This window comes from Chelon labrosus (assembly GCF_963514085.1).
Source record: "Chelon labrosus genome assembly, chromosome: 7".
Lineage (NCBI taxonomy): Eukaryota > Metazoa > Chordata > Actinopteri > Mugiliformes > Mugilidae > Chelon > Chelon labrosus.
Window position 1 is genome coordinate 21,039,159 of NC_140343.1, and position 26,046 is coordinate 21,065,204.

The 26,046-nt window shown below is 40.4% G+C and overlaps 2 protein-coding genes across 2 annotated transcripts in view; one reads left to right on the forward strand and one right to left on the reverse strand.

The window, feature by feature from the left end:
• Window positions 1-6,655: 6,655 nt before the first annotated feature.
• On the reverse strand, window positions 6,656-24,409 carry gabra5 (gamma-aminobutyric acid type A receptor subunit alpha5; the record flags this gene model as incomplete). The annotated part of the gene is made up of 9 exons (XM_084548524.1): window positions 6,656-7,223; window positions 8,113-8,324; window positions 8,551-8,703; window positions 11,601-11,744; window positions 19,163-19,245; window positions 22,346-22,566; window positions 22,989-23,056; window positions 24,034-24,158; window positions 24,339-24,409. 9 exons carry the CDS (start codon window positions 24,407-24,409, stop codon window positions 6,933-6,935), a joined length of 1,368 nt encoding a protein of 455 aa, XP_084404650.1. The 3' UTR covers window positions 6,656-6,932.
• gabrb3 (gamma-aminobutyric acid type A receptor subunit beta3) overlaps window positions 10,452-26,046 on the forward strand; it is a gene marked incomplete at its 5' end in the record, with an annotated part of 41,464 nt that continues 25,869 nt past the window's right edge. The window contains one exon of the mRNA XM_084548522.1: window positions 10,452-10,546. Within this exon, the coding sequence (XP_084404648.1) occupies window positions 10,452-10,546 (95 nt within the window). The remainder of the gene's footprint in view (window positions 10,547-26,046) is intronic.

The window sequence follows — 26,046 nt, forward strand, 5'->3', positions numbered from 1 at the left end:
CATAAGATGGCAATCTGCAAGTAGGGAATGTTTGATGTTTACATATTGACTTTAATTCATAACTGATTATTTGTTTTTTGCTTAATGGTATTGGTCACCACATGTTTTCTTTTTTATTTCTTCTGTATTTTTTGTGATGCACCTGCAGTTTGAGAACATGTGATGCAGCCTCTCTCATCTGTCACATATTCATTTAAAAGCTTGTATATCAAAGTGCAGCGTGAGCCCTTTTAACGCTACCAAATGCTTCTAATATTCATGCAGCCTCATACAGTATGTATTTGTGGCCTTGTTTGTAGTTATAATTGGGGGCCCCCGTCATAATGTGTTTGTGTTGTCTTCCTCCTGAGGTGATGTGTTTTTTTCTCTAAGAGTGGATACTTAAGGGGGTACTCAGCTCACTGTTGGTTTAAGTTGGACGACTGATTTTCCACTTTCAAACTGTACACTCCTAGATTGCAACTCATTCCTGCTTCCTGACTCACATCTGATGACATCAATGGGGTTATTTCAGAAAATGTCCCTCTTGACCCTCAGTTGTCAACAAGTAAAACTGGTGGAGTGTCCTTTTAAATGTAACTGAAAACAGCTTAAATGACAATGGCAAGAAATCACACAGGTGACCACATGTTGTAAAAGTATAATGACCCAGGAGCGTTCATGGTACTGATTTCTGATGAATGGGCAGCTCTGGCTGAGCAATAGTGAAGCACTTGTGAATAGGGACACAAAGGACAGCAACAAAGGACATGAATAGTCCTTTCTTCCATGTTTTGCCAAACTACTTTCGTGAATTATGTATACAGCAGATCTGTGCACGATGACAGCTGGGATAGGCTCCAGCACCCCCCACGACCCTTCACAGGACAAGCGGTTACAGAAGATGAATGAATGAATGAATGAATGAATGAATGAATGTATCAGCATCACAGGCAGTTTCCCTTTCAGCCTGAAGCCACAGCAGCCTCAACAGACACACATGGCTCCTACGTTGCAATGGGCAAGTGCTGCTTCAAATGTGCTTCAGCTGAGGTTGTGCTCCTGCCTGTTTGGTGTGCTGCTGTTGTGGGTGACTGTGTCACCCTCTGGTGGCCACAGAGAGAAATGCACACTAGAGACAGAGCAGTAGATCTGCTGTAATCAGGATTCTGTACCTTCAAAACATGACTACAGGAGACACCCCTACATTTTAGTTGCTTTGTTAACAAGTGACTCATATAAATGCAAAAAAAAATAAAACAAAAGCTTAATGGTACTGATTAAGGTCGCCAGTCTATCAAAGGGCTAACAGAGAGAGACAGACAACATTTCACACTCACATGCACCTACAGCCAATTTAGAATCACCAGTTAACCTAACGAGCATGTCTTTGGAAGGTGGAAGTACCTGGAGAGAACCCACACAGACACAGGGAGAACATGCAAACTCCACACAGAAAGGCCACAGTCAGCCCATGGATTCAAACCCAGAACCTTCTTGCTCTGAAGCATTAGCGCTAACCACCACGCCACTATACATTGCACATGTGAAAGGAAACATTTCAAACTGTGTCTTGAATTCTAACAGCCATATTTTGATGCAGTGATTTAATTGTAATGAACAGCAGATGTGAATGTTTGCTGTGAGAACGGAACCAAAATGATTGTATTCTTCAAATGGTTTGACAGGACAACAGAACAAAATATCAAAATATGTCATTTCAGACATTCTTTCACAGACAGCGTAACATTTGTTGGTGTTAAAACTTAACTAAAGTTTAAACTAATACTATTGGAGGTTATCTACAGACATTTCAAAGGCCGTCTTTATGACCAGTGCATCAGGATCCCTGGTCTGCACATTGCGTCTACAATGATATTGTTTTTGAAGTTGTTTCCATCTGTGTGTGACAATCTGCTCATCTAACCACCAAATCCAGGTTATGCACAGGGTTATGTCTTGGATTAGATTAAAGGTCACAAAGATAGAAACGATGTAAAATTGTTTTTGTAACAACAAAAGAAAAGAGAATTTTTTTTTCTATTTTTGACCAAATCTTTGATCAGTTCAAGAATTCAGCATCGCACAAAGCCGCAGCTTCTTATCAACCTTGTGTTGTGAAGACAACTTTAAAAAAAAAAATGAACATGCTGGAGAAGACGATGCTGAGTTGTTTTTCTTTAACTGTCAAATTACTTTTTGTAGTCTTGTTTTTGTGCCTTCTTCTTGGCCTCCCTGTAATGATACGCTTTTTTTTTCTTTCCTGTTGTAGTACTTTCAAATGTGTGTTTTCACCCATTGTTCGGTGCTTTTTAACTAGCAAGTTATTGATTTTTTTTTAAATCTTTTTTTCCTCTGCTATCTTGTCACTTTTAAAATGTTGTTAATAAATTCTCATTTGATTTATGTTAGTATAAGTTTTTACTTCACAAAACCTGATGATTTACCAGAGATGTACACAGTATATTTCTTATATCTGCTGTAACTGCTATATATAAAAAAAGCTCTTATTGGCCACATGCAACCTCATTGCTGGTAATCACATTTATCTAATATAACCATTTTAGCTTCCATTACAACCTACCTCTGTAATGGCAGACATTTCTGGGATTCGATGTTCCACAGAAAGTGTCGTTCTAAAGTGTAATCACGTATTTTGTATCTGATCAGTGACCAAGATAGTATTTTGACAGTCAGATAAGTCCATAAACATGACAACTTGTTATGACACAGTCTATCGTGTTCCTGCAGAGAAAAGGTAGATTCACGTTTGAGTCTGGATTGCTCATCCAGCAATCAGATCAAATCACATTAGTGTACGAGCTACAGGTATTTGTTTATGCTAATGAAGATGTTTGAATATGAGGTACACTGACTGTCTTTACATCTCTAACCAGCTAAGCAGTTTTGGGGATAATGATGAATAATGAAAAAGCCACAGAGATATATAGAATCCTATGCCAGTTCATTAGCTGCTCTTGTGTGAAGAAAATATGAAGCTACTGTCAGTGGTTGGTGTCAAAAGAAGAACTGTTTCTTGAGCTATGACGTTCAAACAAGAACATTAACATCCCGTCAAAGTTAGAAACTTTGGTTGTTAAAATTAGGCACTATTCCTATTATGACAAGATCTTTCTTATTATAAAATACTTTACTTTTTGGTTAGATTGGTCTTTTCTAATATTTTTAATATTAACAAGATATTAAGCAAAAATGTTCTTTTTGTTTTGACTGCAATGGTATATATGTTCTGGCCCCACAGTCCCAAACAGACAGCCCCACCAGTGCTTCTAGTGAAAGGAGATATGTAGAGTAGGGATGGATATGAAAATACAGATGGAAAATGACTTTACGCCCTAGAGTGCAGGATGGCTCATCAACATTTTAAAGTTGTTTTTTTTTTTTGTTTGTTTTTTTGTAAAATAGCTAACTACATTATAAAAACTAAAATTAGGTTTTTATTATTGTTTGGCCAAACCTGTTACGGATAGCTGACCCGCTGTGCAAGTCATATAAAAACACTTAACGCAAGAAAACCAATCGTAAAAAAAAAACAAATATTATTTGTGCATTTTTGTGTCAGTTTTAACATTTTACAGCATCAATCTGATCTAACCCCCCCCAAGTATGTTCACCCATTAAATGTGTGTATAAAGGTCAGTGAGCAAGAGCCATGTTCTGAACCTGGATAAGCGAGTGCAGTCCATCCTGCCACCATATACTGTAACCCATGGCTGCTTCCCAAGCCATATACTATGATTGATGTCATTTGGTGCCATCAGTGACAGCTTAATTTACCGTAGAGTACGGGCCGGATGAATGGAAAAAGCGACTTAAATGGAGCTAAATCCTTCACAAACAGATGTGAGGCAGATGTTAGTGCCACAGAGACCCCCAAGATGGATTTAACTGTCCACAAACTGTAGAGACTGCATGATCTGGATGTGCATGTGTATGGAGAAAAAGCACGTGCACGACTGTTGTTCCATCAAGTAAGATTAAGCTGATGTTTTATCACATCTACTGGATAGATGCTAAATATGTACTGCAGGCGCATGCGGTAACTCATACTGGATATTTCTGTTCATTTAACTGGAGAGAAAACATGTCAGTCTGTGTGAGCTGCTGTATGATTTTACATTTAGAAAATGACTCTTGACAGCTGACATAACGATGTCTTTTTAGGTTTCGTTACATTTTTATTAAATCCAGGCGAATGGTGTCGGTGAAGCTTTATTGGAGTCACAACAATCAAGAGATAAAAGTTACGGTTTTAACAGCGACACAGGCCATCTCATTGCTCATCTGCAAAGGCATTATGCGGAAAAATGAAAGAAAGACATTAAATATGATCAGAGAGTACTGTGCTTCCAAAGAGAAAATGCAAGAGCATAAATGAATGAATGTATTGAAAAAACTATTGCCAGAAGGAGGAAATCTGGACAAAACAATTCCAACAAAATGAGAAAGGTAGCAGGTATTACAAGAACAAGATAGTTAAATGGAGACATACTATCAAGAACACAAGTCATTACTTACATGAATGTCATTTATTGCTTCAGGTATTTGCATTTAAAGTACAGCCTGTATCTAAAATTCATCTAAATGTAGTAACTCTATACAGGTTGGCAGATCACACAGGCATAAAGTCAGACTGCAAAAGTAACTCTGCTGAAGTGAGTGTAGGGCATGCAGCTGCTGTCATGAACATCATGTAAGAAAGACTTAGTTATACGATGACATTAAAAGCAAGTTCATTAATTCATAGTATTTTTTACATTTTTTATTTATTACACTTAGTTGTGGACTTGCCAAGTTTTAATGAGCATGTTTGCACGAATGGATTAGCTTGGTGTAGGGTCAAGCCTCCCAACAGAACGTTTCTCTTTGAAAATGTTAACAGTTAACAACAGCTTTCCATATCTGCATGTTTGCCGGGGTTAGAGTCATCAGCCTAAGTCCGCGAGGATCCGTATCCTCCTGACTACCAGTAGTTCAGATTTGTAAACCTGAATATCTACCACCCACTGCATACTACTGAACTAACTCCTTTTGCTATCTACAGAGGACATTCAGGGCTTTTCAATGATAACAAATGTGAAGGTGTGGGGCTTTGGTACCTTTCTCTTTCTGGAAAATGTTGTCCATCAATTATATGATATCTTAAAAATACATTTTGTTTTCAGTATTCTAATTACCTTACAAATATTGGGTTAGGGTTAGGGTTGGAATATTTTTTTCCTGGTAGTCAGGAGGCTATAAACTCCTCTGCAGATGTCTGAGTCTGTACGCACTGTACAGAGATACAGCTTCTTTGGACAAGAGGCCATGTGAGGAGATTTGCTGTTATCCACATCTTTATAATTCAACAGTAAAAAGGTGCAAGGACATGAACCCCGGTCAAGAAATCACTCCAGATTCTCCAGAAATCCTGTGCAATGTCCATCCACTGTGCTTGGGACAGGAAGGCAACAAATTCATTGATAAATGAGACCACATGGAAGTCTGCCTTACGCGTACATAAAAACTATGACCTTGCCTCGTCGCGTCATAAACTCAAACCAAGTTGCGAATTTACAGAGGTTCAAGTAATGAATAGTTTCCTGGCCGTGGGACCCCTCTTTCTTACTTGTAGCAAGCAGTAGTTTTCTAGCAGTGAAGTAACTATTAAAAAAGAGAACGTGAGGATGGCTTTTTTTTTCCAACTTTATGTTTTAAGCAACCAAATGATGCAGGTCGGACCTGAAGTGTATGCAGTGCAAAATCCCATTTCTCACAATAGTGACTCAAAGACAACAGAGCTCGACTAGTTTTTCTCCTGGTTTCGTTCTGCTAAGCTAGCCATCATAGATATTTCCTGGACAGTGTCAGGCAGGAGCACGTCTCTAACACTACATGACAAAAAAACGATTCTGCTCAAAGCATCCGAATATTTACAGGAACTATTGCAAGTTATCATCGAGGCTTATAGAATTACCAAAATGTATCTAAAAAAAAAAGCAAAATGTTTAAAATTGGAATACATATTTATATGCTGTATATATATTATGTCCAAATAGCTAAAGCACAAGCTGGCTGGCTCATGTCTCAATATCCCGTTAATGAAGCACTAGACTACAGTAACAGCGTTGCTGTATATGCATGAACTAAAAGCTACTCTTACTACCGTACTGGTGCTTTTCTAAAAGCGGCACATATATACATGTTTCTCAAACTACTATCATACTTACATAGACATCACAGGAATCTCAACATGGTGACTTGGAATCAGAAGCTGCCACTATCACTCCAGACTAAAACTGTCCCTGTTTAATTTTGCTATAAAGGGGACCACAAAAGGAAACACAGAAGCACACTACCAAATGAAAACTGGTCAATCTAAGTCAAGAAAAGCAGCAAAATCACCAATAAGAATTAAGGTAACTGCAATGCATATTTCAGTGCATTCATAACGAGTTGTTACACTCTGAAGGCAACACATTTAGCATGGCTATTCATCTGCTTTTAACAATGAAGCAAAGTTCCATGTGCCTGGGCCCAGCTTTGCAATGGAGGACGTCCGGCTCATTTGTAGAAAACAAAGGTTGCAATGGTAAAAGCCAGTAATAACACAGCAAAAATGTCTTGCATAGCATTTTCCCTTGCTGTACCATCACCTACTGTGGACTCAGAGAGAAAACACAAATGCCAAATGCTAAAATGTTAAAAGATTATAATCTGACAGAAAGCAGTCCGTAAATGACTGTTTAGGCTGTTAATCCAATATCATCATACAAACTCATGGCAAACATGGCAAAACTTTCTTAAAGTGACAGACATGCAATGTAATCCTATTTCCGGAAAAAGTAAAACACACTTGTACTGTATGATACAAGGACTAAGTACTTGGCATTGTTTTTGATTGCGTTCCTTTTACCAAATCCTGAAGTGGTTGTCAGGAGGATGAATGACCCTCATCGCTGAGGTTCAATTATTTGTTCCCTGTTGAGATACGTGGCCCAGTACACCAGGTTGAAGGTCCCAAACAGCACCGGGAACACTATCCTGGACATCTTGTCGATCTTGCTCACGCTGTTGTAAGTCTTTTTGGGATCCGGGGCCTTGGTTTCAGACGGTTTAAGCTGAACAGCAGTGCTGTTCGAAATGGTTGAGATGGATGCATCCTTAGTAAGATTGGTTGTGTAATTAACGCCAGCTGAACAGGTGTTGTTTGGCTTCTTAGACAAGGCTAAGGGGTCTTTTTTCTGTGGAGAACAAAAACAAAACAAAAAAAACAGTGAAAAAAATGTACTGCTCATTCATCATTTAACAGAATGAAACAGACTGTTAATAAAGCAGGCACACACACATACACTAAAACTCGAGGAGAACAAAAAAAGACAGCTAGTCAAAGCTAAAGGTAGGGATCAGTGTTCTTGGGAACTAATGAGCTGACACTGTGCCACAACACTGGCAGACTGAACTGTGAATTTATTAAGCTGCCGTTTCAAACTTCTACATCTTGCCTAATTCCTCTCTAACTTTACAATCATGCGTGACAGAATCTACCCCTGATCTGAGACAGATTAGAAAATAAGATAAGGGGGAGGTTGAGTCACTTGGGGAATTCTTTGGGTATCAGTTCTACCCAATCACTTTCTGCACTGGCATGGGCACGCCATACCTGCAGCACACCTACATCGTAGTTTCCTACCTTTGTTGGAGCCTGCAACCCAGAAATCTAATTACATGCCTCACATGACGTAATGTACGGAGAAAAAAAAGTACAACCTTTGCCTTTGGACAGTCTTACAACCAGTCAGAGCAACAACACGAAGCTATTAAGGGGTTCTCAACACATGCCTTAATGGCTGTTAACTGTTCATCCTGCTCTCAGTATCTTTTATAGCAGACGTGATAAACAGCTCACTTGTCCAACACGCACTTATCAGAGCATAACTGGTTCACAACGGAGAGATTCCAGACCAACTTTTCGCCACAAACAAAAATTTGGAAGTTGGGAAGCTGGTCTGGCTTTTATACTATAATTTTGGTTCACTCTGATTACTCTATTCAAACATTTGGCTTAGAGCAGCCAAAGAAAATAATGCTAATGTATCAGTATATCCATATCTGTACCCCCACAGTACATACCTTGGGCTGTTGGGCCTCCATTGCCTTTTTTCCATCCCAGGCCCAGCTCCTTTTGGTGAAATAATTAACTGTGGCAAATTCAATAAGCGCAGAGAAGACAAAGGCATAGCATACGGCGATGAACCAGTCCATGGCAGTAGCGTAAGCCACTTTAGGCAGCGAGTTTCGAGCACTGATGCTGAGAGTGGTCATTGTGAGCACTGTTGTCACCCCTGGTGGAGGAGAAAACTAGGTCAAGTTGACTCATGATTTTTATTCCAACAGATTAAGTCACAACAGAGCTTTATAGACAGATGTGTTAAGAAGAAAGTTAACGGGTCAACGCTCATTTAACAGGTATGTTCCTACAGGATAAACCCTCTGTGGTTGCTCTACTGATATGGAGTAAAATATTGAAGTCACCTCAAAGCTTAATGCATCTGTACGTTCCAAACTCACCAAAGACGGTCCGTGCTGGTACAGACTCCCGGTTGAGCCAAAAGGAAACCTGGGACAGGATCACGGTCATGAAGCAAGGCATGTAGGTCTGGATGACAAAGTAGCCAATCTTCCTCTTCAGGTAAAAGTGAGCCATCATCACGGTGTATTGACCTGCAGAAAACAACCGACCAGAGGAAATGGTGTCGCTTGAAGGGCTCTCATTCTAGTTTTCTTCCATTCTGAAGCTCACCTTTCATTTTTAAGAAAGGCAGTCGTTTGGCCAACAGACCAATGGGTCTGTTTTCTTCATAATGTGCAATAACAAAAAACGTGTACAATCACTACAGTCACAATATTTTTTAATCTTTATTTGGGTATCTATCTATCTATCTATCTATCTATCTATCTATCTACTAAGTTTGATGAATTGCTGTAATGGATAAACTTTTGCGTGAGCACTTTATCCTTTGTGTTTGAAGTTTGGGGTTGTCATTCATTCATTCATTCATTCATTCATTCATTCATTCATTCATCTTCTGCAACTGCTTGTCCTGTGAAGGGTGCCTATCCCAGCTGTCATCGGTCGAGAGAACAACTGGAGGACAGGTCTCCAGTCTATGGCAGGGCTAACACAGAGAGACAGACAACCATTCACACCTACGGCCAATTTAGAATCACCAGTTGTCCTAACAAGCATGTCTCTGGACAGTGGGAGGAAGCCTGAGAACCCGGAGAGAACCCACGCAGACACAGGGAGAACATGCAAACTCCACACAGAAAGGCCCCAGTTAGCCCATGGATTCGAACCTCAAACTTTCTTGCTTTGAGGCATCAGTGCTAACCACCACGTCACTGTTCCATCCGGGGCTGTTGTTTGTTCGTTTGTTTTAATACTCACATCTGCATAAAAACAGGTGGATGGGAAACAATGTGTGATATACTTATATATACTCCCTAATTTCCCCACGGGGATAAATAAAGTCCTGTCTTATCTTAACTTATCTACTTGCTGGTGATGGTGTTAATCTAATTGGTGTGATCATTTCTTGTATTACAATTGTGTTTTTCAGGATAATTAATTTCTTTACCCTTTACAGAATATTTTGTACTTGCACAAATTGTTGCTTGTGCTTGCAGTCATTGAAGATCTGCTTTGCCTTGTGCTGTTTTCCTTCAGTGAGCAGGTGTTGTGACGTCCCTTCAAGCTGTTGCTGTGATTAAGTGCTCTCCAAAAAGAAATATGTACTCCTCCAAATATGTGAGCTAAATTATTGTAAAAACAAGTTGGTGGGGAAATCATCATATCCCGTTAACCAACTGAAGATTGCATTTGAAGGATTTTTTTTTTTTTTCTCAAAAATCCTGTCGAGCCCCGGAGTCTGATAAACTATAGAAAATCCACAGATGACTGCTGCTTTCTCCTGGCAAAATCGGATTTTTCTGTCTCACTAATCCCTTGTCACAATCTGCATCCTGTATATCTCTCTCGCTCTGCCTCGCTCTCCCTCTGTCTCTCTCTCTCTCTCTCTCTTTCCATGTGCATGGGTGTGTATGTGTGTGTGTGCAACAGAGAGTCCATCCCATTCTGTCAGGCCCGGGCCACCCTTGATTGGGGATGTACATCCTTGCCTTGCTTGAGCAAGAACACTAAAACAGACCTGGATCAGCGGTGATTACAAGCAGGTGGACAGATGACTGAAGTAGAGGGGGGCTGAGAGGGACGGGACGAAAGTTTGGATGGTCTGTGCGACGCAACGACGAACATCATGTCAATAATGAAAAGGGCACCTGTGTTGCCTTCGCTCCGAGGACTAGTAGCCAGCAGCCCTGCTCGGTGGTGGCACAGCCGGGAGAATCCAGCTCTGATCTGACCGCCTGCTGGGCTTGGAAGTGGATGAAAATCTCCAAGGCGTGAAAAAATGCGGTTGTGGTGGATTTTACTCTTTGGTTTTTGGAGCGTCTGTGGGGAACTGCCATTCATAGCGGAGAACAACGCAGCTATGTTGGTCAACTGGTAAGTACAGATCAAAACCATCTGTTGAGCTTTGCCACGTTCTGTTATAATCTGGAGGCAGTGATGTGTGTAATGTAATGAAATTACAAGTTTTCACCAGTTCAATTCCTGTGTCTGTGTTTTCATCCTCTTTGGCTTAACCTGTGAGGTCAAAGGTCACGTCAGGCCTGTATGAGAACTTTGCCGAGTTATTCTTGGCTTGTTAAAGAGGGTTGGTAGCTCGGATTAGCAATGCTAATTAAGGTCATGCTGGCGCTGCGTGTCTTCTTCCTTACACTGGTCTGAGCAGTGGGTGTAGGGAAAAAAATAGAGCAAGCTGTGTGTTCATCTGAGCCTGTCTTGAGTCTGGCTCTTCCACCTGTGTGAGCATGTTAGGATTTCCTGCCGTGTTATAAGCACCGTGAAATACTGGTAAATGTTCACTTCTCATGTGTTACACATACCGGAAACGATGCCTGCACGCATTACTATAGCAACGCCTCCTTTGTAACAAACTCAACCAGCACTAGAAATGTATTATCATTTTTCTTTACATAACAGAATTAAACAGATGCCGCTTGCCCCCCGCCCCATGTGTCCCTGCCGTCACAGCCAATCCCTGAGTTGTGACGTCACTCAGTAAAAGCACAACTGATGGGCCTGCATACGGATTAACCCTACAGACCCAGTGGCTCAGACCACGGATAAGTGATTTTTTTTTTTTGCCCCTCCTCCCTGCTCCACCCTCTTCCGAGACAGCTGGCTATGTGTGGGAGGCATTCTCAAATCCTTGCAAATCATTCATTGTCTCTATCCAGCTTGATTTGAAAAACTTTTCTTCTGACAACATCTTTGGATGGCACCCGATGTAATAACACAGAGCTGAATAATAGGGTGGAAGCAGGGGCTTAACATCCGCCGCTCCTGCCTGACGCTACTGTATGATGGCTGGTGTCGGTGGGGGAACAAGTACAATATAGAACAGAAAAATTCATGAACACTATCTTCAGGCGTAAATGAGTGATGCTGTAGGAGAGGTCAACTGTAATCTGAGTCTGCTCATGCCTCCCTGTACCTCGGCTGGTGTAGATGTCCTTTGTCCCTGCGGTCTGACCGGTCAGATGGTACTGATTAAGCCGGGAGCCTTCCTCTGCCACCACCACGGACTTGGCTGCCCCCTGAGTCCAGTTGTAGACCACCTCTGAGACCGGATATGCGTCTAAAAAAAAACAAACAAGACACAAAGATGTGCAGATTTAGATTTTAGAGAACTGAATATTTATTATAAGCAGTCTGTTAGAAAATGCTACCTAATGTGACCGTTCAGCATGTCATGTAGTATAAGTAGGTTGATTGAGCTAACTTCATTAGACCCCACAGACTTATTCGAGGCCAAACAGAAAGTCTAAAAATAGTCAAACAGAGAAGACTTTTAAATTTTTTTAAATCAAATCTAACCCTAACCCTAACCCTTTAAATCAATGCAGGATTAGAATATTGTTATATTGTCGCTGTGTTTGAAACAGACATGCTGTCTCCGTACCGATAAGTTGGAGGAGCTTCCTTGTAGAGTGTGTACAATAAATATTATTATAAATTGCCTATTTATAAAAGCTTTCACACTTTTCAAGTCTTGCTAAAAACCTGATCATTCAAATGTATACTGGATATCATCGCTAAAAAGAATGACCTGTTATTGTATGTGCCATTACTAAAGAGATATGTGAGAATATAACAATATTTGAGTGGGTCAGACATTAACTGTAAAGTTTGTGTGCTTGTTTAAGTGCTCTCGAGGAAAACACTGAACCTCCCGACTCTCTCTTCATCCTTTGGCGGCTTTCATTGTTACTTCCTCTCAAGCGTAGATGAGTTTGAAAAATGACATGTTACGTGAATGCGATTATGTAAGAGTTAGATTTTTAGTCGTGTTGTTTTTTTCAGGTGCAGGTGCTCAGCCATATTTGATATCAGAAAAAGCCTCGGTGTTAAGCAGATAAACTCACGCACCTCCACTCTTCTGCCACTCTTCAGTAACTGATCCAGAAATAACAAATGTGGTGTAATAAACTACATTTGTCCAAGGTGTATGCCACTCAGTTATGTCACTTTTAAAAGTGACAGGAAGTTGGTAGGATCAAATTAACTGTTGGTTCGGACTGTGTCCATACAGCAGCAGCACAGATTGTTGTGAGCGCATAATATCACCCAGCTGTAGCACTCACTGTTGTCACTCTGTTCCTTGGCATCTAAGGTTTTACCAGCTAAAATAACCTACAGATACAACACTTGACCTTTCACCCACTTTGTTTCATTACAACTAGAACAACTCGGTGTCACTGTTAAGAGCTCGTTTTTGGATCCGATGTAATCAGTTTGAGTGTATCACAACACGCAGATGTTACTAATACTATGATGTTATGTGTGAATGTTGGCACGTTGCCATGAAAGAGCTCTTTATGCTGATGTATTTACAACTCAGCCTTTCATTCACAGACTCGTTCTGCAAACAAGCGAGCTCTGCAAAATGCAAATGTGGCTCCTTCGCCTCTACCATAGTACAAACTCCACAAATACTGTATAGTAGATGTATTAAATCTGTGTGTGTGTGTGGGTGTGTGGGTGTGTGTTTTTCCTCTCAGTTGTACTGCAGTGCAGCATCCAATCTAACAGTATTGCACTAATCCAGCAACTGTGGTGTTAGAAGACTGCAATTTAGGTTGACCCCAGTCAACCAGTTTGTGGATTATCGCCTCAAAGACACTCTGTATTGTCTCAAACAAGTATTTGTACATCTAAGCTATAGTACACATTACTGTACAGGCAACGCATGGAAAACATTTCACTGACCGTCCATTGTCTTATGCTCCTTATGATTTTGTCCGCACTTGAGCAGTTAAGAGGGCTTCAGTAAATCAAGGCTACAGCTTGTATGTTGGAAGATGAAAGACACATTATGTAATGGTTAAGCTGTGCATTGCTTTAAAAGAAATATATTAAAAAAACAACAACAAAAAAAAAAACTGTAAGCCAGAGTAATCAAAGACTGTGGGTCACATATTTTTTGTAAATGTATTGCTGCTGCAAGTTGTGAAGGAAAGTGTTATGTGCTTTTTCATTCATCAAAGAATTAAAACATTGCAAATTTCAGACACATTTAAAAAAAATCATGTTTCTTGGAATTCTTTCCAGCATCAAAACTAGAAATACTGTGTGCCTCCACCAGTCAGGGAAGATGCACTTTACATTTGCCTGTCCAGACTCATACAGTATCATATATGAGAATAAAGAGAAGACTTTGAGAAAATCTAAGTGAACGTCATCACCTCATCATTTTATCCTATTAGGCAATTGTAAAATGTTCCTAGATTATGAGTTATTATGGTGTCTTTGTGTGGTTCATCACTGAATCGAGATCAGCTGAGATATTGAAAGAATGGGACGTACAGACATATGGATGTGCAACCGAAAAAAAACACAATGCCTCTGGTCACGGCTGTCATCAGCATGGAGGTATAACAGCAAGCCTCTGCCCAGTGTCTGGTAATCAGTTTGATACTGTGTCTGTAATACTGTGACATCTAGTATCTGACCTCAGTTATATCATTACGCCAAACGAGATACACAACATGTTTACAGTGAGACGAGACTCCGGGTGGTCTGCTTTCAGCAAAGAGATAGTCAGCATATAAACCTACGTAAAGCTTTACTGTTTACATGGAACATTTAAATTATTCCGGTGAAGGGAATATATCATCCTTACATTTTCATTTACACTGCTAGTAGAAGTAGCAAGACATCAGTGGTTAGCTTTCGAATGATGTCACATGAAACAACGTAGTGTAAGTCTGACAACCAATGTGCATATGTTCATATGAACACTGAAAGACTCCTTCCCAACATGGCTACAGTTGACATAACAGGAAAAATTTGGCCCACAAATCCAAACTTGAATGAAAAACTAGGAACGTTAATTAGCACTAAGGGGTTGGTTTTCATAACTTTTATATAAGGTGTGTTAGGACAGTATCACTTAAAGGTTGGTATGGAAGGGAGTGAGGACAGCAAGCAAGCTTAAGTGTTCAAATGGCTGCCTGACCTTTAAGACAAACTTGAAAATCTATAATTTCTATACTGTATGTGTGCATGTCACATGATTCACAGTGTATGAAATCCATTCATTGATTGGCACCTACAATGCTACTACATAATATCATAAACTAGGAATGTCAGCATCAGGAGATCGGTATCGATTTGGGCATTTTTAAAATGATCGGATCAGACTGGTATCTTTTGTAGTTATTTATTTTATGTCTGCCATAAACCGAAACCATCTCTCTGTGGCGTCAAAACGTGTCATTCCTCTCTGTTGCCTAGCATCAAAGCAATCTGCATTTGTAAATTATGCAATGTGGATGTTGGCGGGGCGGTAAGCAGGAGATTGTCATTCAGTGTTACCACTAGACAGCGTCAAGTGAAAAATATTATGGACAGTGTTATGGAGTTAGACCAGGTTTTCTGGAGTCGAGGTAAAAGTTACCGTCTCCTCGCTACATTAGCACTGACAGCCCCATTATTTGTACTTAATAGAGTTGCACGGTGCACTGGTGATCCAGGAGAATAAGTAAGATAAGAAAAGCACCTCTGAACCTCCAGGGGAGAAAAAGTTTTTTATTTAATCAGATCAGATCAGATCAGACGATACTGAATATTAAAATATCTGTATCGGATCAGGGGGCACAAAAACTTGATCGGACACCCCTATAATAAACACACATTTCACTAATGGTGTCTCCAGATGGACAACTTACAAAACATAAGATAGACTACTGATCACCACTCCTTGCCTGTAATCAGTAGTCTATAAGTATGTTACACTCTCTGTGTTCTTTGGTTGAAGTTATAGGAATTGTCCCTAAATGATTAAATCACAGTTAAGGAAATTCAGGTAGATATTACATAAATGTTGTGGCTTGTTTTTATCCGGTAAGTCATATGATGTTGTATAATGCCTTCTCCTGTTTCTTATGTGCATGCCACTCAGTTATGTCACTTTTAAAAGTGACAGAAAGACTTAGTTAGTAGGATCAAATGAACTGTTGGTTCATTGCTGCAGCAGCCAAGTGCAATTGAACATCTTTTATTTAGTCCAAATCAGTCAGTACTTGTGTAACATTGGTTTGGACATTTACCTAAAATTAACATGAACTGAGTTGAAATTACTTGAAATTGCTAGTTTGTTAATGATTTCTTTATATAAAGGATCTCTTGCGTTATAATCAGAAGAAATTCACCATTCAGTAACAATCAGAAATGTATCATCCTGTCAACGTGGCGTTTGGCCTAATAAACCTATATTCAGCTAGCAGGAGGCAGATATTTCTGTGTTTAGAGGGCCCTGGTAATGAATAATGATGCTCATTAATGAAAATTAACTGGAGATTTAGTCATTCCTGGAGCAGGGGCTTGTGACTTGATCTACAATGAATTTTTGGAACAGCTGGTAGCAGCATTATGTAAAGCCACTATGTTTTCTAGGGTTTCCTCTTTTCATTTGCGAGGCGCAAGCAATTAGTTCGGCTATAAATGAGAGGGCTGCATCAAAATGCGCATTTTACCATGAGATAATCCAGATATAATAAGGCCAGAACAAGAAGAGCTTTCAAGGTCTGCACATGGGCTACACTGCATTAAGATGTTTGTATTATGTATGCTTATATTAAGCTTGCACAACAGGTTGGTATATTCTAACAAATTAGTAACTGTGAAGCTAATAGGCCATTAGCTTCTGTTAGCACAGCTTCTGTTCTTTTTAATTATTGTTTTTTCTGTTGTTTTTAACCAATTAAAATGAATTATATTTATAATAAATAAGCTTTTTAGTTGGCAGATTTGCTGTTACTTTTAGACAGAGTACTGACTTCCTTTTTTTCGCTTGGCTAAGCTAACGCCTCCAGGTTGTAGCTTATTGTGGACGGATGTTAGTGTTGATCTTTTTTGTATTATTCTTGGCAGTGAAATACAATAAATGTGATGTTGGCTATGATCAAATGTAGAAAGACACAATGGGGCAGCTTAGGCATACTAAATGGTTACAAGTGTTGTATATATATTCATCTACAACAGAGTTCCTAGCATCTGTCTGCAGAAAGTTTCACCCCCATTCACATCTTGAGACTGGAGTCTCTTGCCAGTAATGGGTCATTAGAGAACCACTCATTGGGAAGAAAGACAGGATCAAAACTGATTCCTCCAATTACAGGTATCTGTTTTTACAGATACTAGTTACCCAAACTCCAGATGGACAACACCAGCATACGTCTATTAAAATCCCAGCTGATGAAGAATTTGGATGAGTGGTGAAACATCTTCAAGAAGATATAACACGGCCTGAATGACTGAGAACCTTCACAGACATATTAGCATAGTAATAAAACTGAAATGCCCTGAGATAAAACTTAGATGAAATAAATGATGATGTATAGATCTCATTACGTCTGAGAACAATTAAAGAGCTACAGTCACACAGCAAGTGAATGAAACAAATTAAAACATAGGTATGGACATAGCTATATGGCTAGATGACACCACCACAGCACATAGCAGCAAGCCACATATTCGTATTCATTTTTCATATTTACAGCATTCAAGCCTTTCTATCCATTACACATTCATTCAGATCATGCAACTAAAACACAACCACGCAGTCTCACAGACACGAGCTACAGTAGTCAGAGAATGAGACTGATGGTAGTACAGTTCACTCCATGAGAGGTGATTAACACAACAGCAAAGGACAGGTCTGCTAGCTTTGAAAGCCTTGAGCTCATGGGTGAGTGCTGTCCGTTAGGTCAAAGGATTAGCTATGGTTAATGGAGTCTGAGAAAACAGGATATACTGCACAGTAACCTTTGCAGCTTAAGACCTCATATGGGCTACATTTGTACTGTCACATTGGGGTTTAGAAGTCATTTCATGGTCAGAGTGCTTCGTATTCTTGGGTTAGCAACCGATGTGACTTTTCACCTCCATTGTAGTGGTGCAAAGCTTATCAAAGCTGCTTATGTAAAAATACTGTGCATACCTCTGGGAATGCATAATGACAATGAATATGCATGAACATGACATGCTTTTGTACAGCTTATTAAATTGTATGCTGTTTAGAAATTTCTGGGCTATCTGCATGTATTTATAAATGTATTCATTCGTCATACTGAAAGACATTTTTGCAGCATACACCAGGCATAACATTATGACCACCTTCCTAATATTATGTAGGTCTCCTTTGTGCCTCCAAAACAGTTCTGACTCATGACAGAATGGACATGGACCTTCTGAGGGTGTCCTGTGGTGTCTGGCAACAGAATGTTGTTAGTGGGGGCCTTTGGGTCCTATGGGCTGAGGGGAGGGGCCTCAGTGGAGGAGAGTCATTTCTAAGGGGTCGGGCTGCCTGGTCTGGTCTAGGTGGGTGGTACATGCCTAAGTAACATCCACATGAATGCCAGGTCCAAACGTTTCCCAGCAGAACATTGTGTTGTCACAAGATGGTCAATGTTATTCACGTCTCCTGTCAATGGCCATGATGTTGTGGCTGATGGATGTATATATAGTGTAATTAAATTCACAAACAATAATGTCCGTAAAGACAAATGAATGGCAACGCAGTGTGTTTCATTTTCTCTATTAATTATATGCATATTTCAACTAGAATTGAATTAAAGTAAATTTAAGTCATCCATCATTTCAGAATCTAACAGATTCTGCTACCAGACAAATGCTTTTGTATTTAAACTTCATAATTAAGGTGGTTTTAACTTTTTGGGTTCCCCTGATGAGTTAATGGACACCACAAGCCAATAGTAAGCTGCACTGATTATCCCTGTTCCTGGTGTCAGGTGGGGGTTGAGGTGACCAAAGTAGGCGTGGGAGTGGCCAAATGTCACGCAGCAATTGTGGCTGTGTGTCTGAGCCTAAAGGCCTGAGATTACCCTCCATAAGTCAGTGGCAGGGAAGACCTCATTTGCTAATTTTAAACTCGCACAACAGGAGGAGCTCCCCAGGTATTTTTGTACCGCAAGAGCTGTGGGAGGCTAACTAGCTTAAAAGTCATGAGTAAGGCAGAGCCTCAAGTGTGGTTTAGATGTTCATGTGCAAGGTGTACTATTAGATTTTTAAAGGTTACCTTGGTGGTAAATGAAGGTTTGGTGAATGTGTGTGTGGGCCCCTAGCTGTATCCACCGTGTGTGTGTGTGTGTTTCAAATATTCCCCCATTAAATGTAGCAGAGGCGGCGGAGGATGCAAGAGAGCAGCCCTGACATGTTGATTAATGGCTTAATCAGGAGTATTGTGTCAGTGCCTACATGGCTATCTCCTGCACCGCCACAACAATAGCCCTGCACCTGAGGGACACGGGTTGTCAAACACAACAAGGTACATCCATCCCTACGTCCACTGCATGAATAACGGCACTGAAATGGATGAAATGTCAGCACTACATGCTGCTTTTGTAATTAGTGCCCTCACGCTTGGAAACATTTGTAGTGTTCTTGTGTCACTGGCGTCTAGGTTGCTCACATGAAACATTTACACATTTTTGTGTGGTGCACTGTGTGCATTTAGCAAGTGTGTTCACTCACAGCTTCCAAATTTAAGGGGACAAGCGTGGGCATCCATTGGGAAATCCTCCAGCTGCATGGGACATTCTGCTGAGATAGTCAGCCTGAAAGAAGAAGTCAAGCATCCAAAGTTAGAAAATGAACTGAGGGTGTGAAATCATCACAGTGACCACTGCTTTCTCAACACGTCTCTTTATTAGAAACAGTTGTTAATATTGGTTGTGTTTAATTGCGTAAATAGCCATTAACAAATAATAGTCTGTCTTCATTAGGGTGTCTCGGATAATTAACGCCAGAGCAACCGGCAATTTTTCCAGCACAGAGCAATAAGCGAGTGAACCACCAGAGGGACCCATGATGATGCCCATAAAGGAGGAATCATGCAACCGAGTGTCTGACAGCATTCTGTGGAGAGAGGGTGCCACCTGTCTGTGGGACTTCAATAAAGCACAAATAAAGATTTAGTGGGAATAAAACACACCAGTCATAAAGTGGATCTAATGTGTGAACACAACCCATCTCTTTGCTATACAGCCTTAGGTAATGCTGCCCTCCACTGGCCACACTGGGGACAAGCAGGACTCTTAAATCAGAGTCCAGCATGTAAATAGCTACATATTATAAAAATAGTTTGACCAGGATACATTTGAATTTTAGTTGAGAACGTCAGCACTGCTGCTTTGTTTCTACGTTACAAATATTCTGAGAGAAATATTGTACTTTGTAGTCTGCCACATTTGCCTGGCAGCTATTTCTTCTGGTTCAGCTTAAAAATCATCCACTCCAATCGAACGAACTTAGATGATGTTTTTAAAAAATAAAGCTATTAATAAAACACAATTTTTTTTCTTCTGTGTCTACAGATAACAAACATGTCAAATGTACGAAAATACACATGAATTGATGCACAACTCATCTAGAATACGTGCAATGTTACAGCTGTAAACATTAAGTCCTGGGATTTCACATTGTAGTCACTGTAAAAATTCCATAGCTTCGGGAATACAGACTTGGACAGTGGACACTGTTGGACGGTTTGGAATAAGAGATTAAAAGTCCTGCTTGCATATAAAGGCATCATTAATCATCAAATAATATAGCATTAAACAGTAATGTACCACTATTATAAGACAAGACTGTAAATCTGGCCCTTTTCATAATTTAGTCATATATTGTCCTAGCAGTACTAAATATGACTTTCACTTGCAATGGGATATTTTGAAGTAGCAACTGGTATTTAAGTCATGACTGTCTTTCATCACTTACACCTAATAGATTTATACTAATCACAGAAGAAGGATTTAGTATAATAAAGGACGTCTGCTGTCTCAGCTGTTACCCCACACACCAACATACACCACCAGAAAAATAATCTAAATGCTGACGAGCTCAAACGTCACAGTGTTAAAGTGAATGTGACTGATTATTATACTTATAGTATAATACTGTAGTCACTGCTCACTGCTCTATTTAATGGGTCTCTTATATATGACTATACATCACATCCTAGTGGACAAAAGCTTAACTGAGGAACTGAATGTGAACCGTTTCACTGTTGCAAATAGTGGTTTCTCTGGGATCTATCCTGATTATATGTTTAAGAGCATGCTGTATGCCTTAATAAGAAAACAGAAAATACCACATTGGAATAAATTAGCATTTCGGTTTACTGTTTCTGTCATTTTTCCAGCAAAAATGTCAAAGATTCTTTGATTGTGGGGTTTCAAATGTGTAAAATATAAACTGAATGTGTTTTATGTGTTGGTCCAACAAATCAAGCATTTTGAATGTGACACTTTTGGCAAAAGGGTGAATTGAATAATAATAAATTAAAAATGTGAGCTGCAGACCTCAACAGTATCTTAAATTAGTAACAACACCACTGTAATTATCCTTCCATTGTTCGAGCTGATGGCAGTGTCAGTATTTGCAGTACGAGTACAGAAGCTCTTGTTTAATTCTGTGTTTATTTGAGATGAATAAGACGTGCTATTATAAACGTGCAAAACTGCTACCGCGGCCATTAGGGTGAGTCTTGCTTTGCATAGCTCTGACATTTTTCTGAGCATGACTAATATCCACGGTGGGACTGCATCTCTGCAGCAAATGGGCCTCTCTGCCTGGCTTTAATTAGTCAAGCATATACAGTATTAGCTCGTTAATAAATCATAATGACCAATAAGGAGAGTTCAGACTAGCAGGAACGTTACCAGCTGATGCAAACAGGACAGTTAATGACAGTTTTCTACACAGGGACAGTGCAAAATGTCGTGATCTATTATGAAATGCATAGTGGTGCAATGCATTGCAGTGCCTGAATCAAAACTCTGTTTCCTCTGAGAGATAGTTTCATGGTACAGTAGCTGGGGCGCTGCACAATATAGTACTTGTTGTAGGAACAACCGACGCAGGAGAGGAGAGTAATGCATGCATAAAATGTTTCTCTAATAACCTTGTTCCCAGAACACAAACACATTAATAGGCCACTATTATAGGGGGTTGTAGCATTGAAAAATGAGCTGTAGATTTGTAGCAATTTTAAAGAAGTGGATCAATAACGATTTCTGACATGCAGCCATGTGCACTCCCTCTAACTCCCCTTGTTAATATTTGATTTGGAGGATTTATTGTCCTGATAAGATGACGACACGGCGCTGAAATGAAAGTAGACGTAAATGAGATGGTTCCATGAAGGATATATCTCTTTCAACAACACAGGCTCTAATGCATTGCAGCGATGAACTTATTTGCATGTTACAGGAGTTGTATGTGAGGAAATAAGTACCCAAAAAAATAAAGTACTTTTCAACTCTAGACTGTGTTGAACGCAGAAATAATCAGAATGCATTGTGCTGTTTTGTGAGTCTGAGTAGGACGCAGAGCGCTGGGTCAAAGCAAACATTTCAAGTTCCCCTGACCTGCGGTATACAGTATGAGGACAACATGATGACGCATCAATGCACCAATGAGACATGTAGTACGAGTGTGTGGGCTGTAGTAGTGCAGCACGGGTCTTGCAAACCATAACCAAAGAAGTATTGCAAGCTGATGGAGGTTTTAGTCATCTCTCTAATTGGGTTACACAATATCTCTAGACTGCACTAGTCAGTCAATGAGTGAGTCAGTGTTTTAAATGTAAGACTGATTAGGAAAGAGATGTTTATCCTGCTGCAGTCCAAAGCAGGGTGAACGCTTGTACTGTACCTCATGGTGTAGAGAAGAGTCCCGTCATCCTTCAGCCGCAGCAGCTTGTTAGGCGTAGTCATATTATGTGCGATGGACTTCTTTCCGTTGAGGAAGAAGGTGTCGGGGGTCCAGATGTTACTGGCCAGGAGATTATTCAGGGGAAGCATCTCCATCGGGCCTTTAAAGCAGAGCCGTTCGTCTTTCCAGCTTTGACGAAAGAATACGTCAATGGTGTATTCCTGCGGAGAAACATATTCAGCGTGATGAGTGTGAGGAAGGTAATGTGACGCATGTTGGAAAAGGGTCAGCACTTTGCATAAATGGAGAGGATATAAGAAGTGTTTGAAGATATGAATGAATGAATTCAGCAGATACTGTATTGATTATCTAATGTGTAAACAAGGAGAAAACTCAGATTTAACACAGTTTATGTGGTATGCTTATGTGGTGTTCTTAGTAAGTCATGTAACTTTTGGTCAGACAGCCTGTTTATTTATTAATCATCGTGTTTTAAACATATTTGGGTTCCGATTAATTCAAATATCTGATTTTCAATAGTAAATATTAATAGTACTTTTTTAGAGCTTTTAAATATTAACAGAAACAAAGAAGTTTGTAAAAAAGTAATCAAATATTCAACTTATTCAGCAGAGGTTCTTACCATTTCAGTGTCAGAGACTGGGCCGAAGCTTGTGACAAAGATGTTGGTCTTGATCTCAGTCACCTTCTCTGTAACAACATATAGAACACCGTGAGCCTGTAACATAACGTTACCAGTATTGATCAGTGCACACAACATCTTTAGTAAATGCAAAGTTGGGATGCAGGTTATTTGCTCCCCAGAGATAAAATGAAATGATAAAAAAAGGCAAAGATGGAACTTGATTCTGCCTGCAGCATAATGAATACCCGATGAGCCCTGTTAACACACAATCTGGGATCTGGCTTTTGTGATACGCTAAAACTGAGCTGGTGCAAAAAATGCCAGAGTTTTGTGATGTTTGGTGACAGTTACTTAAATGAAGGTTCCCTCAAAATGGGAACTCAAAGTAAGAAGTTACGGTTGCTGTTCAGAAACTACTGAAATGGCAGAGACATGTGAATGTATATTACTGGAAGCTTGAGAACAAACATAGCCTTCCTTACAAAAGAAACAGTCTCCTCTAGTAGTTTGACTTGTACACTTCTACACTGAGGTCTGACTGTACTTGAAAATCCAGAACAACATTCATGGTGTCAAGCCTGCAGATTTATTGTCTTTTTATTTCTCCTCAGTAATGAGAATTTTTAGTTGCTTCAGAACAATAGATCTGTCATTAAACCAATGATACAGTGTAATGGCTCTGTCAAGGTCACACCAACACACCTTGTGCTTTAGACTGTGGTCATGGTGCCATTAAATCAGGCTTAGAGGAGACCCAAACAGCCGATCATGTGTCTTTGTCTCATGAATACAGACAGATTTTTCTTGCCTGGGATGAGCAGATGTTGCAGTGCAGAGCTGTGAGGACTGAGGGGTTGCAATCTTTCACACTTCACTTTCTTCTTTCATCTAAGTATGGAGCTTTGTGTATTAGTTGTGCATTAGCAAGAAAGCCCCAAGACATTTCCATAATGGCATAATCAGCTCTCACCTAAAATACGTGTGACTGTATTAATTACAAAATGTCAGTCGTGTGGAGGTTTATTCAGTGGACCTACTGTACCTCCCAGCCCGGGGCGGAGTCTGTTGTCATAACCATCCAGCAGTCCGTCCAGGATGCGCGTGAAGATGGTGATGTTGTCGTTTAATTCTGCCTCTTTGGGGGTTCCAGTTACACCCTGGGAGAGGCTGCATGAAAGAGCGTTGTTAGAGACAGTTCAGACTCCAGTGAACTGGAAAAAAAAACAGCTAACACCTTAAAAATTAGATGTCAACCCTTCAAGTGAATATTTTATAGAAAGAATGTGTATTTATTGAACGATGAATTATTAAAAATGTGCCGTTACATTACAAGAGTCAGTTCCTTACCTCAGACGGCAGGTGATGCTCACAAGCAAGACACAGAGCCACAGACGTCTCATTGCAAAGCTGTAGCACATTCCTGAAAGCAAAGACACTCACTTGATTAAAACTACAATGTCTTTTATTAAAGCAGCTTAAAATGACACAGATTTTGGAATAATTTAAATGTACAACTGCCCATTTCACAGTGGAAACCAAATAACTGTAAGCACAGATAAGCTACTGTATCTGCCATATTTAAGTATGTATGACAGTGTTGCCTGCATGTAGACTCACTGCATGCATTTACACTGTGTTCAGTAAGTTTTTACTGGCTGCACCACTACATCACAAAAACAGATGCACAGTACACAGTGCTCCATGTATAACAATGTCCAGTTCAGCAATTACAACATCTGTAAGACCTACAAATGTTAGCTGATGCAAAGTGAGTTGCATGTCCCATCTTTGCTGGTCCCATTCCTAAAGCACACCCTCCTTACTGCAAGACCCTCTCTTCAATTTCACTAATTAAGTTGACTTCTGCTGAGCTCTGCTGTGTGTATGTGTGTGTCTACACTGAAGCCTACTAATTACACTGCATATATCAAAGATCCCGGTCCAAGATTCCCCTGGAATCCCCGCAACGCTTTCTGCACCGCAGCTGCACTCTTTCAAACCCCTCTGCGTGGACTCTGCATTCCGCGTTCCGCGTCCCTTCATCCACGACCCACACAGATCTCTATACCAGGCGACTAAACCCTCGTGAGTCGGGGAGTGAGGATACCTGCTCTCCGGCTCCGGATTTCATCGCCAAGTCAGATCCTTACAGCAGCAGACCTCAGCTATTCTCTACTGTAGTGTATTCTCCTCCAGTGCTAACACGTCCCACTATCTTCCACTGTACTGGCCTCTGACTACGCTCTGCTGTACATGCAAAGCGCCCAGCCGCAGTTTCCAAAGCTTACCACAGAAGACGATGCGCAGTCAAACTTCTCCGCAGATATCTCACACGCACTGTTTGGTCATTTGGAATCAATTCATCAAAACGTCACCTCCATCCGGGCACAAGAAAAATGCGTATTTCAGTGAGGAGAAAAAAAAATATGTGAACTAATGTCAGAGCCAGCTTGGTCTATTTATCCCCAGAGCGATTAAAAGGTTGGCAGCGGGAAAAAATGAAGGCTTCCCAACACTTGTGCTGACGGACCATCCTTTAGTTTGGTCTCCGAGGAACAGCGAGCACGCAGCAAGCTTGGCGCAAAAACCAACGCCGTATCCAAAGGAGAAGTGCAACGCAAAACGTAGACTTTGAGAATTGAGCAGGCGAGCGTACAGAAAGGCAGGAGGATGTGGAGGAGGGATGGAGAGGGGGAGAGGGGAGGGAGGGGTGGCAGAGAGAGGGAAAGAAAGGGAAATCATTTAAGTACCAGGAGCGATACTGGCAGCAGTTAGATGGATTCATAATTATTCTAATACAGCCGACAACACACAGCACTCGTAGCGGGAATGTTAACAATAAACCACTGGATTTTTGAGCAGGTCAGGTCTGTCCTAGTGTTTCAAACAGCACTGATACCTTATTAAGTCAAGTAAGTAAGTCAGTACGTGTGTACTGCTCTGTGACTGAGTGATAGACAGCTCCAACTGCTTATTGACCATTATTATATCAATGAAATTTCCCAGAATGCAGGGTTTCTGAAGGATTCACCAGGGACCATCCACAATATGACTG